We start from the raw sequence: 17,307 nt of genomic DNA, 5'->3' as shown, positions 1-17,307 counted from the left end.
TCTGAATTGTATACTGAAGGAAAAACATAGTATAAAGTATCACCTACCAACTGAAAAGAAAAATATCTTCATGCTCTTTCTTCCAGGATATTATGATTTTTAATATTCCATGTAATAGCTCTCCATCGTCTATACTTTTGGTTTGCAGACAAGAATTGAAAATGGCAAGATGTCCAAAACCTCCTGAAGTAAAATTCAAAATGAAAATTAAAAATTTTTAAGAATTATATCGCTACTATTAAAAAAAAGTCCACTTTGAGAAGTAAAAAACTTTCTTGAGAAGTGTTCATAAGAACTCTAAAAATGACTTTTATGTAAGAGTCAACAAATGAGCTTATAAGCTCCAAAGCGCAGAGATCCTGTCTCCATACCCAGCACCTAGCACACGATAGAGAATTTGGGGGAGGGGAAAGAGTGAAAAAAAAACCTACAGCTACACAGTAGCTGGAAACAGCAAATGGAAAATAGAACATACTGTTTCATAATTTATACATTCATTTACTCAATAGCAGCTAGTATATGTGGTAAACTCTGATGTGGACCCACTCTTTAGAATCTCTACCAAACCTCAAAATCCATCCACTGGTGTATCTTAACACCCTCTGTCCCCAACCTTCTATCTTACATACCAGCCAAAATGAACAATCTGTACCCTTGTATGTTTTTGTGTACCTGGAATGCCCTTCCCCAACTATGTCCATATGGAAAACTATTTATCCTTCAACACCCAGTAGAAATATTTCTCTTTGTGAAATTGCCACTAACACCCTCAAAGCAGAGTGGAAACTCCTTCCTTTCTGCCACTTCTATACATAGTACATCTTTTTGCTACATCAGTTATTACATGATACAACTTTATGTTTGTCTTCTCTACAATAGGAACTACCATGTAGCAGGTGCTCATAAATGTTTATTAAATTAATAAACAAATGAAAAGTGCAGTGTTTTAAACACAACGGAAGCTATTTTTGCCTTTATACATTCAATCATTGGCTAGGGAGAAAAGAGGCACAGCTTTAAAAAGCTATAGATAGAAAAGAAATGGTTAGAAGGTATTTCTGGGTGTAAGTCTTCCCTTAAGGCCCAGCATTTTTGTACTGTAAAATGATAACAGCCACTGTCTAATGACACTCATCCATATAATCTCAGAACAAATCAGCAGTAATTCAATTTACCTCTGCTAGATATGGTCTTATATATTAGAAACAGTTCTTCATCTCAAGCAATAATTAAATTAATGAAATATTTATTATCAAGCAACTAACCATTAGTGCTGCAAAGATCTTTCTTAGTCCAGCCCAAAAGAGCAGGTATACATTGAGCACTAAATTCTTTCTTTTCTTCTTTTGACAAAAATGGACACAGACTTTGAATGGTATGCAAATTGCCTTCAGTTAGTGGGAAAAAACTGTTTAAAGAAAAAAAACACAAGTTAGATTTCTTCCAAACATACAGTTATTTTATATATTTCTTTTATTTGGACTATTGAAAAAGATAGATGAATAATTCTATCACATATAATTACATAAAAAGAAACTATGATAGATTTAACAAGTGCTGACGATGAAATTGGTTTTTTTTTTGCTCCTTTTTTCTGCATAAATTTTTGAAATGAGCATATATAACTTTTCCCCATATATGATTTTTTAAAATTATACTAGCCACATGACATTATGTTCTCTTTTAAAAAAAAGAGTCAATTGCCGGGCGCGGTGGCTAATGCCTGTAATCCCAACACTTTGGGAGGCTGAGGAGGGCGGATCACAAGGTCAGGCGTTTGAGACCAGCCTAGCGAACATAGTGAAACCCCATCTCTACTAAATATACAAAAAATCAGCCAGGCCTGGTGGCAGGCACCTGTAATCCCAGCTACTCGGGAGGCTGAGGCAGGAGAATTGCTTGCACCTGGGAGGCAGAGGTTGCAGTGAGCTGAGATCGCGCCACTGCACTCCTGCCCTGGTGATAGCACAAGACTCTGTCTCCAAAAACAAACAAAAAGAGTCAATTGATTCAACTTAAATAAATAGTACCAGTTGTGTATCCTTTCTTTTTTTGTTTTTTTTTGAGACAGAGTTTCACTCTTGTTGCCCAGGCTGGGGTGCAATGCACCATCTCAGCTCATTGCAACCTCTGCCTCCCAGGTACAAGTGATTCTCCTGTCTCAGCCTCCCAAGTAGCTCGGATTACAGGCATGCACCACCACGTCCGGCTAACTTTTTTTTTTTGTATTTAGTGGAGATGGGGTTTCACCATGTTAGTCAGGCTGGTTGCAAACTGCTGACCTCAGGTGATCCACCCGCCTTGGCCTCCCAAAGTGCTGGGATTACAGGCCTGTGTGTCCTTTCTTTGAACTGATATTCGTATTTGTGCATATATACTGTTGGGTTTTATTCACATAAAAAGGATGACACTAAACATATTGTTCTATCATTTACCACTTACATATACTTTCTGTCAGAACATATGTTCTGTTTTAAAGCTACATAACAAAAATGAACAAAATCTACCTAACACTCCATACTACGGATGTATCATTATTTAACTATTTCCCTATCAGTGAACATTTAGGTTTCTTCCCCCACCCCCAAATTTTTGCCCTCACACATAATGCTGCAATAAATATCCTTAAGAAGATATTATTCTGCGTATGTATAAATACCTCTTTAGGCTAAATTCCTAGAAGTGGAATTGAAAGCTGAAAGGATTTGAATGTATTATATGTTGGTGATTTCAAATTGCTTCTGAAAACACATAATCAATTTACACTTTCACCAAATATGCACAGGTGTGACTGTTCAGCTGCACATTTAATGAATTTTTTTTGATTCTTGGCAATATAGTGGATAAAACCATTGCTCTTAATTTGTACTTCTGTCATTATTAGTAAGGCAAATCCTTTCATATTTCACATTTCAGTATTGAGCTACCTTTGACCATTTCATCTATGAACTGCCTCTTTAAGTATTTGATAAATTTTTCAATTTGGAGGGTTTCACTGATTTATATAAACTATCTATATATTACAAATATTTTTTGTTGATTTGCAAATGTCATCTCCCATTTTGTCATTTGTCCCTGTAATCTTTATATTTTGTCACAGTTTTCATCTTTCAGAAATACTATATAAAAAATTTTAACTGTCATAAAATACAGATAAAATTAATGTATTAGCCATTTTTAAGTGTAGAGTTCTGCAGTGTTAAGTACATTCACACTACTGTGCAACTAATCTCCAGAATTCTTCATTCTGCAAAACTGAAACTCTACCCACTAACATGAATGCTCCATTCCTCTCTCACCCTCGGCCCCAGGCAACCACCTTCTACTTTCTATCCCTATGAAACTGACTACTCTATAGAAGGAATCATAGAGTATCTGTCTTTTTGTAACTGGCTTATTTCACTCAGTATAATGTCCTCAAGGTTCATACAGACTGTAGCATGTCAGAATTTCTTTCCCTTTTAAGGCTGAATAATATTCCATTATATGGTTATACCACACTTTTATTTATCCATTTATCCACTGATGGGCAACTTAGGTTGCAAGAAGTTTTCATTTTTACAGAATCAAATATATATATATACATATATATATATGTATATATATATATTTACATAAAATGTAAAGGAGAAGGTCTCAGTATTTTTCTTCCAAACATACGACCAATTTTCCTATCATTATTATTTACTCACCACACTGATTTGAAATGCCACCTATATTAAAAACTAAATTCACACATATGTGTGGATAGGTTTCTGGACTGTATCCACTGATTTGTCTACTCTTCAATTTCATACTGCTTAATTACTATAATTCAATAATATATTTTATATTTGGCATGCAGTCTCTTTCACTTTTTTCAAAAATTTCTTACTTTTGAGAACTTTTTCCTTCAAACGTATACTATGTTCAGAACAGTTTACTAAGTTTTTCAAAAACTGCTAAAATTTTGATTGAGATTGCACTGAAATTATAGACTGACACAACCATTTTTACAATTTATCTTCCCACCTTCTTTTGTGATCTTTATTCAAGTTTTATAATTGTAATTTTTTGTTAAATTTATTTCTAAGTATTTATAGTTTTTGTTGTCATTGTGAATGGAATCTTCTTTTTTTCCCATACCATTTTTTAAATTGATTACTATGGGTGAATAAGAAAGCTATTCATTTTTGTGTGGTAAGTATACATCCATCTCCTTACTAATTAGTTCCAATAGTTCTTTAGCTAATTCCATATTACTTTAATAATCAGAAAAAAATATTAATTATGCTAAAAAAGCTAATGTCAAAAAGTTACATACCGTATGATTCCATTTATATAATACTGTTTTTTGTCTTGTTTTGAGACTGGGTCTCACTCTGTTGCCCAGGCTGGAGTGCAGTGGCATGATCTCTGCTCACTGCAACCTCCACCTCCTGAGCTCAAGTGATCCTCCCACCTCGGCCTCCTGAGTAGCTGCAACTACAGGCACACACCACCACACCTAGCTAATTTTTGTATTTTTTTGTAGAGATGTTTTGCCATGTTGCCCAGGCTAGTCTCGAACTCCTGGGCTCAAGCTGTCCTCTCACGTCGGCCTTCCAAAGTGCTGGGATTACAGGCATAAGCCTCCACACCCGGCAAATTCCATTTATAAAATATTCTTAAATGACATAATTACAAAGAGAGAGAACAGATTAGTGGTTGCTAGAGATTAGGACAATGGGAAGGGAGGTGGCTGAGGCTATATATGGATAACGCAAGGGATCCTGATAATGAAACTGTTCTGGACTTGACTGTGGTGGTGGTCACAGATGTGAGCTACACAGAACACACGCACACTCTATCTCTCACACACACAAACATACACAAACATGTGCATGTAAACTAAGTCAACTGACTGCATCAATGCCTTTTTCCTTGGTTGTAATACTATGCTAAAGTTATGCAAAACAGCACCACTGGGTAGCTGTATGATTTTTATTCTTCGTATTACTTCTTACACATTCATGTGAATCTACAATTACCTCAAAATAAAAAGTTTTGTAAAACTTTTAAGATAAAAAAAGGTCAGAATTTAATTTAGAATTCTACTATGCCAGAACATGTATCTGTCATTTCAGAATTCTTCTTGGTAAATCAGTAAATTCAAAATGCCTCTTGGTAAATCTCAGCTAAGTATTAATTTGAATGCTGAGCTTCACCAGCACACCCAAACCCACAATCCACTTCTTTGTCCTAAGAACAGAACACATTTGTTACATTTCTAGAACATACTTCAATAGGATGATGTTATTTAAGAGAAGAGTAACTTTCCCTATCACTTCCATGTAGCAAATAAAGTGATGGAAAAAGAGTATTAGGAAAGGGCAAAAGAAAAGATTTCTATCAGAAAGATTTCTGGGGAAAAGAAAACAAGTTCATGAAATGCTGTTGGCTTAAAAAAAAAAAAAGTACAGTATAAAATTCTACGACAAAAGGCTATCGAGTTAAAACTATTTACTTTAAAAAAAAGGTGTCGGCCAGAAATGGTGGCTCACACCAGTAATTTCAGGCCTTTGGGAGGCTGAGGCAGCAGGACTGCTTGAGCCCAGGAATTCAAGACCAGCCTGGGCAACATGGCAAGGCACCATCCCTACAAAATTAAAAAATTAGCCAGGTGTGGTAGTGCACACCTGTGGTCCCAGTTACTCAGGAGAGTGTGGTGGGAGGATCACTTGACCACAGGAGGTTGAGGCTACAGTGAGCCATGTTCGCACCACTGAACTCCAGCCTGGGCAACAGAGTGAGACCCTGTCTCAAAATAAATAAATAAATAAATTCAAAGGTATGTCCCTAACCTAAAACAATTTAATTTGCCTTGAAGTCTTTAATTTCCTCATTTCCTAAACCTGTTTTCTTGATTCCTTAGAAATTATTCATTAATTAGGGGTTGCTAAAGTGACCAATTACAGTAAATTACAAAGTAAAAACATTTTAAATAAGAATACCTTTCTTTTCTCTTATAATGTGGTTTCACTTCATCAGATGAAATGCTTCGGGAAAGGATCAACTTAGCAATAATAAGAGACCACAGTGTGCCATGTTCTCTGGACCTGAAAAAGGAAAGAAAAAAATTATATTCCATTTTGAAAGCGTACTGAATAAAATGTTTAAACACTGGCTAGCTGGATTCCTTTTACAGAATTAAATAAAGCACCTTGTGATGGCATCAATTCACCTAAGACTTTGCACACCAAGCAACTGCCAGTAATTATTCAAAGAACTGAGAGTTTAGGCTTTCAGCACTCCTTCACAGCTGGTATTGAGCTCTCTTCCCTAGGCAACTCCACAGTCTCTTCAGTCCCAATAGGGGAGATGATCTTAGAGATTAGGCTTGAAGACCAGAGGCTGTAGCCGGGAAAAAGACATCTCCCAGAGGACACCTAAGCAGGCTTAAGTTGAACAATCAAAGAGGTTCTTTGGTTCTGAGGAAAGTTGTGAGTGTCAACTAAGTAGAATGGGATTGGAAAGGAAGCCTGGGTCCTCTGATACAGCAAAGCATACTCAAAATACTATCGGCAAGTGATAAACTCTTAAAGAGAAAGCAGTTCAACACGGTAATTTCAAAAAGCTGAACATCTTACTACTATAACCTCTACAAGGACTGTTTTCATACCTGCCTTCCTAATCTAGGGGAGAGCGTTGTGGTCATAACATTAAGACACACCTATAACAACATGTAAGATAAAGGATAAATCTGAGAGCACTGGGAGGATGAGTCACAGATAAATCAAAACAACTTCTACAAGCTTCTACTTCTTTTTTGTCATCTGACCCCTGTATGTATTTATGGATTTAATAAGACAGGCAGAATACAAATATCTTCTCCTGAGAAGGTTAAATCAAGTATTTAGAATTCATAAACTATTTATTATTAAGAATAGGAATCATTTAGATCAATCCTCTGACTGAAACATTAGCATGAAGTAGAGTTACCTCTTAGAGAAGGCAAAGCCATAAAGAAGTAGCATAGTCATTTTAAAAACAGAAATTGAAAGAGATTCTTACCTGTTAAATAACAGCTGCAAAAGGCCCGACGTATTACCAAGTACACGTAAGTTATCATATGTAATATTCATTTTTTGAAGCATTTCACAAAATCCAGTTAGAAAAATAGGTGGGTTATCTAATTCTTCACACCACTGCAGTGAATAAAGCAGTTCTGAGACTAAAAGAAGACACAGCACCAAATTATCAAAAGTACTTTGTGAAGAAACCCTTCAATTATTTTCACTTCTCCACCTTGTTTTCTAACACTGTTGTGCCCACTCATCTCAAAACACCTATGAACTGATTTTTCAAATCTGCTTTGAGATGTTCAAGGATAATGAAAACTGAGAATATTTGTCTGATACAAAATACCACCCTTTTCCCAAATTTTACTTGGTCCTTTTTCTAATTAGTTAAGAATGTGACAAGAACCTAAGTTACCAGAGATACTGAAAGAATCTTCCTACCATTTTGGCACAATTGGTAAAAAGTTCCAGACAGGAAAAACAACTAAGGGACCCAAGACCTGAGGTGAGAAGTTCATGGCAAATGGGAGAAATGGGAGACAGTATGATACAGTAAAAGGACATGAGGCCTCAATTACAGATCGGGGTGGATTCAAATCTGCATCTCTCTCTCAAGCTATATAATAGTTATCAATTAGGATACTACAAACTACCTCACAGGACTGCTGTGACAATTAAATGGCCAAGTATCTATCATGAAGCCTGGCATATCATAGGTTTCTAATACACAGTCACAACTCCCTTTTATAAAGCCATGTATAGATTTTGGAGTCAGAAGCGTTGCGACCTGGTCCAAAATCTAATCCTACACTTAGAGCTAAGCAGCTCTAACCAAGTCATGGTAACAAAAACAACAATAATATCTGACTAATGAGCTCGATAAAATTAAAGAAATAATATTGCCAGTTTGTAATTAGTAACCCAAAAAATTATTAGTCTCCTCACTAGTTTTGAATTTGCACAGATTCACTCTGTGTGCAATGTAAACTACAGGCTTGTTTCCTTTCCCTTAACTGGGAATGTGAAGGTGGCTGCCCAAAAGAGGTGTTTCAACTTTCTTCCAGAGCATATATTCCCCCTTCTAGTAACTGTGTTACAGCTGAGGGCTTACAAACAAGACTGATACAGGGATTCTGCAAATCTCCTACCTTTAATACCATCTAGTAAAAGTCACTCCACCACCTATAATTCTAAACCATTTGTTGAAACAGAGAAATTTGCTGAGGCCCTAAGTTCTCTTAGGGTTCAACATCTGAACGTCCACTTGCCAGAAAAAAAATTAGAACCCGATGAAATACAAAAGTATTCAAAACCATTGGAATCAAAACAGCATGGTATTTGTATAAAAACAGACACACACAGACCAATGGAACAGAACTAGAGAACCCAGAAATAAATCCACATATTTGCAGCCAACTGACAAAGTCTTCAACAAAAATGCCAAGAACATATACTGGGGAAAGGACATCCTCTTCAAGAAATTGTGCTAGGAAAACTGAATATTCATTTGTAGAAAAGTGAAAATAGACCTCTATCTCTCACCATCTAAAAAGATCAACTCAAAATGGATTAGAGACTTAAACATAAGAACTGAAACTATATAAAACAACCAGAAAGCATCGAGGAACGCTATAGGACATTGGTCTAGGCAAGTATTTTTATGGCTAAGACTTCAAAAGCAAAGACAACAAAAACAGGCAAATAGGACTATATTAAACTAAAAGCTTTCTGCACAGCAAAAGAAACAATCAACAAAGTGAAGAGACAATCTGTAGAATGGGAGAAAATATTTGCAAACTATTCATCCAACAAGGGGCTAACATAAAGAATATATAAGGAACTCGAACAACTCAATGGCAAGAAAGGAAAAAAAAAAATCCCATGCTCAATATTAGTAATCATCAGGGAAATGCAAACCAAAACCTCAGTTAGAATGCCTCTCGACAAAAAGGTAAGAAATAAGCTGCATGGTGGCACTGCCTGTAATCGCAGCACTTTGGGAGGCTGAGGCAAGAGGATTGCTTGAGCCCAGGATAAAGACCAGTCTGGGCAACATAGTAACACTCTATCTCTAAAAAAAAAAAAAGACAAAAAATAACAAATGCTGGCAAGAACGCCGAGAAATAGGAACTTACATACTGTTGGTAGGAATGCAAATTAGTACAGCCATTTTGGAAAACGATACGGAAGTGTTTCAAAAAACTAAAAATAGAACTATCATGCAATCCAGCAATCCTATTGAGTATTTAGAAAACCAGTATATCAAAGGTATATCTGCACCCCCATATTTGCTGCAGCATTATTCACAATAGCTGAGATATGAAATCAACCTAAGTGTCCATCAGTGAATGAATGGATACATAAAATGTGGTACATATGCACAATGGAATACTATTCAGCCATTAAAAAAAGAATGAGGCTGGGCATGGTAGCTCACTTCTATAATCCCAGCACTTTGGGAGGCTGAGACGGGTGGACCACGAGGTCAGGAGTTCGAGACCAGCCTGGCCAACACAGCGAAACTCCGTCTCCACTAAAAATACAAAAATTAGCCAGGCATGGTGGCGTGCGCCTGTAGTCCCATCTATTTGGGAGATTGAGGCAGGACAATCACTTGAACCTGGGAGGCAGAGGTTGTGGTAAGCCGAGATCACACCACTGAACTCCAGCCTGGGCAACAGAGCGAGACTCTGTCTCACAAAAAAAAAAATGAAATACTGTCATTTGCAGCAACATGGATGAAACTGGACATCATCATGCTAAATGAAATAAACCATGCATGGAAAGACAAATATTACATGTTATAATTTGTATATGGGAGCTAAAAAAAGTGGATCTCATGAAGATAGAGCAGTAAAGTAGACTGATGGTTACCCTGAGAAGGGTCAGGGAGAGCAGGGGATGAAGAGAGGTCGGTGAATGGGTACCAAAATACAGTTAGAGAGAAGATATAAGACCTAGTATTCAATAACACAGTAGGATGACCATAGTTAACAATGATTTATATTTCAAAATAACTAGATTTGAAATGTTCTCAACACAAAGAAATGATAAATGTTTGAGGTGATGAATATCCTACTTAGCCTGATTTGATCACTATACATTCTATGTATATATCAAAATGTACCCCATAAATATGTACAATTTTTATGTACATATGTACATGTGTATATCACATGTACCCCATAAATATGTACAATTATCAGGTATCAATTTTTTTTTAATCAACAGAAAATTCTGAATCCTTGATAAAACACCAAAGCCTCACCCATTTTCTTTAGGGTATGTGCCACAGGATCTGTTTATATTGATGTCATAACAGCCCAAGTAGCTAACACCAAATTACGATCCACAGTTAACAAGATTATAGCAAGATTCCAAGATATTTGTATCTAATTTGCAATTTCACATTCACCACTTAAGTAACTTCAAGGTTCTCATCATTAAAATAGGAAAAAGAAAGCTGAAGATTCTTGAATTAAAGATTTAAATTGCAGTATAATCAAGATTATTTCAAAATTATATTCATTCATGCATTGTTATATGTAAATACTCATATATACTTACTTATTTTCTCAAGCTCATTATTTTCTAAGACTGTTTCCTTTCTCAATGCAATTAAGACCATTTTGCTCAATAATGCTGAAGTACACAAATGGCTGGGAAGTGCCTTTATGTCCTGTTCCTTAAAATCTGTTTTGAAACATTCATAATTCAAACTCAATCTTCCCTCTAAAAGAGGTCTATGTAACCACTGTGAAAAGAATACGTTATATACAAAATTATTTATTACCTAAGCAATTGAGACTGAACAAAAATGAAGTTGTGAGACTATTTATTACCAAAACCACAGAAACCTAGAAGTTTGCTTTCTATTACAGAAAATTATCAACATGTGTATTTCTTTAAGACTCCTTAAGTACAGAACTAGGTCTTAAGTCTTTGTACCATGGCCACTGCCACTGTCAAATGGTGTCTTGCAAAAAGCAAACATCCAGTATATGAGCATACAAAGACATCAAAGCAAAGCAAAATATTCATTTTATTTATGTTTTTCTTCCCCAAAATAAAATAAAAATATTCAAGCTTGCATGAAATCCAAACTTCAGAATGAGATATGTACTCTTCAATTTCAAAAATACCTGCATAGGAAGAGATTGCCTCATCTTTTCCCATTCACTGTCGTTCGGCATTACACTTCCAATATAAACTCCCATAAGATAAGAATCTTCACTTTCTAGAAGTGTATTTAGCAACTCATCAACAGCAGACAAGAGGACCTGGAGACTAAAAATAATGCAGAGAACTTAACTGTTGTAGGTACACTATGACTAGTTTGAATACCCCAATACATATTAAATACCCTATAATAGCTCACCTGAACAAAAAGAAATGATGAAAATAAAAAGAGGTAAGTGATGTTTCCCCACCGACAACACACCAACATAACACAGTCAAACTGGGGAGGTAATCCAATATTTATCATTTGAAATCTAGTGTTGCTTCCTATCTATCTCAGAATGAAGAGGACCTGACCTATTTCAGACCAGGTATTTCAGAAATATAGCTACCTTATGAAATGCAGCATTATTTTACCTAACCCCAATATCCTCTAAATGCATTCTCTCTTCTCCTTTATTATATGGATTTAGGTATGAGATGTAAAATATACTTGCAATTCAACACCTTAAAACAGTGCCTACCTGTCCCCCAAAAATAAATGAGAACAATCAGTACATGTGGTGACCATGAGAGGCTACAATGCACACCAGCCTATGACAAAGAATAGTATCACCACCACTTTACTGTCTATAAGTTATGAGTCCAGCAGGTATGTTATAGCAAATTATCCTTCAATTAACTGGCAGTTTAAATGGATGGTCATTGAAACAAAATGGTTTTGGAAAAATTTGTTCGGATCTTTTCATAAGAGTCCTACAGATTTGTTACCTAACAAGTCATTTTTCATTTTTCTTTTTTTAAAGAGATGGCATCTCACTATGTTGCTCAGGCTGGTCTCCAACTCCTGGAGGTCTCCACTGATCCTCCCACCTCAGCCTACTGAGTAGCTGGGATTATAGGGACGAGCCCTACAAGTCATTTTTCTTTTTTTTTTTTCTTTTTTTTTTTTTGAGACGGAGTCTCGCTCTGTCGCCCAGGCTGGAGTGCAGTGGCGCAATCTCGGCTCACTGCAAGCTCCGCCTCCCGGGTTCATGCCATTCTCCTGCCTCAGCCTCTCTGAGTAGCTGGGACTACAGGCGCCCGCCACCACACCCGGCTAATTTTTTGTATTTTTAGTAGAGACGGGGTTTCACCATGGTCTCGATCTCCTGACCTCGTGATCCACCCGCCTCAGCCTCCCAAAGTGCTGGGATTACAAGCGTGAGCCACCGCGCCCGGCCTACAAGTCATTTTTCATAGGCACTCACACCGATCATGGAATCTAATTTAAGGACCCTGTTCAAGTATAAAAGAGACACTGAAACCAAGTTCAAAAAAGGTTACCTGTTGATATCCAAAGATGAAGCCTGAACTTGGTTCTTCAGCCACAGAGCAGACAAATGTAGGAAGGTACTCTCTTTATATGAATTGTCAGTTTGATGAACCAATAAATTTACACCAGAGAGCCAAGTATTTTTCAGCTTACAGATAAGAAAATCTAAAATCAAGATGTCAACAGGAATTTGTAATCTCACTGAATTAACTCTAATCAGCACAAAATGTTTGAAACAACTCTACAGATCTGAGATTTTTTTAAATACCATTTAAAAAAGAAAAATTTTAAATTGCCATTCAAAATTAAATTGCCAAACAAATCAACTGTGTCATAAACATGCAATCATACAAGCTAGCTCGTATCATATAAATGTAAAATGGTAAGATTTTTAAAGTTGTATTTTTTATGCTTGAACTTATTTACAAGAGTTGTCCTTTTGGAGACATTTAAAAAAAAATTACACCTTTTCCAAATACAGAAGTTAGTATTTAAGAAAGGGTTGGTAGCCAATGATGGGCAGAAAAAAAAAGAGAAAGAGGAAGGAAGAAGGAAAGAAAAAAAGAAAGGAAAGAATGAAGGGTCAGAGGAGGAGAGCTCTCTATAGATAGTATTTTTTATGTTCCTTTCACAAATAAGTCTGAATTAGCATATAAGGCAAGAATATAGTCCTTAAAAAGATAATCTCAATTCTATTTTGATATACACCAAAGATTGAATGTTTTTACTATAATAAAGGGATATTATTATCCCCCTTTTACAAATGAGGAAACTAAGACATCAAGAAATTAAGGAACATGCCAGAACTGCTGGATGGACTAAGATTCTACCTAATCAATTATGGCTCATTCCAAATTTCTTTTAATATCAAGTGAGATCTTTAGAAATAACAACTACGTACATCTTTAACTTGCTTTCTAAAGCTGAAAGTGTTTAAGACTGTAGCCCTTTACTCAAAATGCTTTAAAGTTTCAAACACATTATGATTCAATTAATAAAGCCTGGGCACTTACACTCACTATGAAGGTCAGAGCCGGAGATTCCCAACAAAACATTTGAGCAGTAGGCTATTACCTGGCAAATGTGTTTTTTCTTTGCTCTGAGCACATAACTGAAAGAGAGTTAATAATAAATCTTCAGATGATGGCATTAGCAAGCATCCTGTTGCTGAGCTGAAATAGTTATAGGCCACATCACAGATAAAAGACACTGATGAGTCACTATTTTCAGCTTCTGATAATTTCTTTGTTTTGAATAAAGTTTCATGAAGTTTAACAATGATTCTTTCAACATAAACGTCTCCAATCAAGTAATCTAGAGAAAAAAAGGTTCAAACAGACAAAAATTAAAAATATTAACGTGTATTTTTAAATATCTTACTTTGGATTAATAATTCTATGGGTCTTTCCTGGATTTTAAAATGGTGTTTATGTATTAGACAACATTTTATCAACAAATCAGCACATTCTCTCACACATAAAGGCCCTCAGGTAAAAAAGGCAGTTTTATTAAATTAAGTAGAAAACAGAAATGGTCTACACAGTTAGGGTGAGCAAGTTTGCTACACTGAAAACCCTTTAAGTCAACTTTATATGAGTTAAAAAAAAAAAAAAAACCCTTTACGATATAGAACTAAAAATATTAAATATCTTCCAAGTCATGGTATGAAGAGTAATAAACAATTAGGGTGCTTACAATATTAAGATATGTAAATGAGCTGGGTGCAGCGGCTCACGCCTGTAATCCCAGTACTTTGGGAGGCTGAGGCAGGCAGATCACCTGAGGTGAGGAGTTCGAGACCAGCCTGGCCAACACAGCGAAACCCCGTTCTCTACTAAAAATACAAAATTTAGCCAGGCATGGTGGCATGCACCTGTAGTCCCAACTACTTGGGAAGATGAGGCATAAGAATCACTTGAACTCAGATATGTAAAGCAAGATCACACCACTGCACTCCAGCCTAGACGACAGAGGGAGACTCAGTCTCAAAAAACAAAAAACAAAAAAAGAAAAGGAAAGGAAAAAAACATTTGAATGAATAAGTCCTGTTATTTTCAACCAATAACACGTAAGCTGAGCCCCATGGGATCCCCCACAAAGGTGAAATGGATTATTCCCCATTAGAAAACAAAAGCCATATTTGTCCTACCATTTTTAACATGTTGGGATAATACCAAGCTTAGAAGAGTCCATCTTTCTGAGAAGTAAGATTCTGAAGATACCCTGGATTCCCAGTCCTCATTACAAAGACAATCTGTCAAGTTGACCAATTTCTCACCAAGGATATCGCCTTTGAGCCAAGGAGTTACTAAAGCATGTTTATCTGAACTAGAACATGCCTAAAACCATAAAATTAAAGCAAAGATTAACAGCAAGATCAAATACTCTCTCTGTCCAAAATATTACTTGTACCATATTACTATCCCTTCGTTATCATGGCTCCAGTTCTATCCCCCCTCCTCCTCCTCCTGAAGTTCTAGGAAGACTGGTATCCTCCCTGTTCCCCACTAAGCCTGGATGATGTTCACTTCCATGCTTTGCTATGTTACCTTCCGAGCCATAAATATTCCCCCACCCCCTTTTTTTTTTTTTAACTTAAAATCCCATCCATTCTTTGAAAATCAGTACAAATCCCACCTACTTTATGGAGTCTCCCCATCCACTCCAGCCCACAATGATCACTGCTTTTCTCTGAATTTCTAAAGCACTTACTGGATTGTATAATTATTTAAATGTTTCATCTGTGTATATCTTGTCTTTCCAATGAGATTGTAAGTTCCTTGAGAGTAGAGACTGTCTTAAACTTCTTTGATACCTGCTATCAACACTGTAGATATGTTCAATGAATAATGAATAAACTTTGAAGATAGATTTATAAATGCTCTATAAATTTTTGTTCATTAATTTTGCTAAAATTAAAGAACAATTAATGTATAATAATGGTAAATTACTTCAATATGAACAATGGGATTTATTTCCCCAAATTCTCTGATATAGAGTTACTAGGGCCAGATATCTGACAGCAACTTGTTTATTTTCATGAGGTGGGGAGGCAAGAAAAAAAAAAAACTGTAAATCCACCCCTAAAGCATGCTGATCCATGTTCCCAGAGCTTCTTTTGCTTTAAGGGCTGAGAAGAAAGGAATTTGCAACTTGGTTCATTTCAAAGCAATCTGGAAGAAAAAAAAAAATCCAAGTGCAGATTGGGTAGTGCTTGGAAAACTTTATCCTTTTATTTAAAAATTGTAGGTAACCAGAGCTTATATTTTAGTCCAAGCTTTATCACTAACTAGCCTATGACTTTGGACAAATCTTTTAATGAACGTGGGCCTATCTCCTAATTTGAAAGTTGGAAAGATTAACTTAGAAAATCTCTAAGGTCCTTTTCTGGTTCCAAAACTCAAATCTGTTTTTTAATTGATGGTTTTTTTAAAAGATGACTTTAAGACCAGCCTGACCAACCAACACGGTGAAACCTTGTCTCTACTAAAAATTCAAAAATTAGCTGGGCATGGTGGCAGGTGCCTATAATCCCAGCTACTCGGGAGGCTGAGGCAGGAGAATCACTTGAACCCAGGAGGCAGAAGTTGCAGTGAGCCGAGATGTTACAACTGCACTCCAGCCTGCTGGGCAACAGAGTGAGCCTCTGTCTCAAAAAAAAAAAAAAAAAAAAAAAAAAAAAGATTTTAAGACTCTGCTCATAAAGTATTAAGGTTCCATAAAACAAGAAAAACTACTTTAGAGTTTAGATGGCTGTGATACCTGCTTTCCCAGTGTAGTTTGCTAAGTAAAACCAATCTATTCTGCAGAATCCTGGTAAACAAAATAAACTTCTGAATAAAATGCCTCTCGAGTTAGCAAGATAAGAAGTTCAACATAATGCACAGGCATGCCTCATTTTATTGGGCTTAATATTTATTGTGCTTTGTAAATGCTGCAACTTTAAAAATTGAAGATTTGTGGCAACCCTGCATTGAGCAAGTTTATTGGCACCATTTTACAACAATATATGCTCATTTTGTGTCTCTGTGTCACATTTTGGTAATTGTCACAATATTTCAAACTTTTTCATTATTATGTCTGTTATAGTGATCTGTAATCAGTGACTTTTGATGTTATGATTATAATGTTTGGGGGTGCCACAAACCATTGCCATATAAGAGGGCAAACTTAATCAACAAATATTGTGTGTGTGTTCTGACTGCCCCGCTGACTGACCATTCCCTAATCTCTCTTCTCTGTCCTTAGGCCTCCCTATTCCCTTAGACACAACAATGCTGAAATTGGGCCAATTAATAACACTACAATGGCCTCTAAATGTTGAAGTGGAAGGAAGAGTCACACATCTCTCACTTTAAATCAAAAGCTGGAAATGATGAAGCTTAGCAAGGAAGGCATGTTGAAAGCCAAGAGAGGTGGAAAACTAGGCCTCTTGTGCCAAACAGCCAAGTTGTGAATGCAAAGGAAAAGTTATTGAAGGAAATTAAAAGTGCCACTCCTGTGAGCCCAAGAGTAATAGAAAGTGACACAGACTTACCGCTGACATGGACAAAGTTTTAGTGGTCCAGACAGAAGATCAAACGAGCCACAACATTCCCTTAAGCCAAAACCTAATCCACGGCAAGGCCTTAATTCTCTTTAATTCTGTGAAGACTGAGAGGTGAGGAAGCTGCACAAGAAAAGTCTGATGCTAGCAAAGGGTGGTTCATGAGGTTTAAAGGAAGAAACCATCTCCACAGTACAAAAGTACAAGGTGAAGCAGCAAGTGCTAAT

General features: G+C 36.3%; 1 protein-coding gene across 2 annotated transcripts in view; it reads right to left on the bottom strand.

Moving 5' to 3' along the window:
• Positions 1-17,307, bottom strand: part of LTN1 (listerin E3 ubiquitin protein ligase 1) — a 67,075-nt gene that overhangs the window by 18,335 nt on the left and 31,433 nt on the right. For both annotated transcript variants that reach the window (XM_055279386.2, XM_055279387.2), the window contains 9 exons: positions 14,684-14,873; positions 13,609-13,848; positions 12,546-12,699; positions 11,183-11,327; positions 10,608-10,794; positions 7,033-7,192; positions 5,973-6,077; positions 1,266-1,408; positions 48-183 (listed from right to left, as the gene is read on the bottom strand). In XM_055279386.2, coding sequence (XP_055135361.2) covers positions 48-183; positions 1,266-1,408; positions 5,973-6,077; positions 7,033-7,192; positions 10,608-10,794; positions 11,183-11,327; positions 12,546-12,699; positions 13,609-13,848; positions 14,684-14,873 — 1,460 coding nt within the window. The remainder of the gene's footprint in view (positions 1-47; positions 184-1,265; positions 1,409-5,972; positions 6,078-7,032; positions 7,193-10,607; positions 10,795-11,182; positions 11,328-12,545; positions 12,700-13,608; positions 13,849-14,683; positions 14,874-17,307) is intronic.

This window comes from Symphalangus syndactylus, chromosome 5 (genome assembly GCF_028878055.3).
Source record: "Symphalangus syndactylus isolate Jambi chromosome 5, NHGRI_mSymSyn1-v2.1_pri, whole genome shotgun sequence".
Classification (NCBI taxonomy): Eukaryota; Metazoa; Chordata; class Mammalia; order Primates; family Hylobatidae; genus Symphalangus; species Symphalangus syndactylus.
This window is presented reverse-complemented; position numbering and strand designations above follow the sequence as displayed.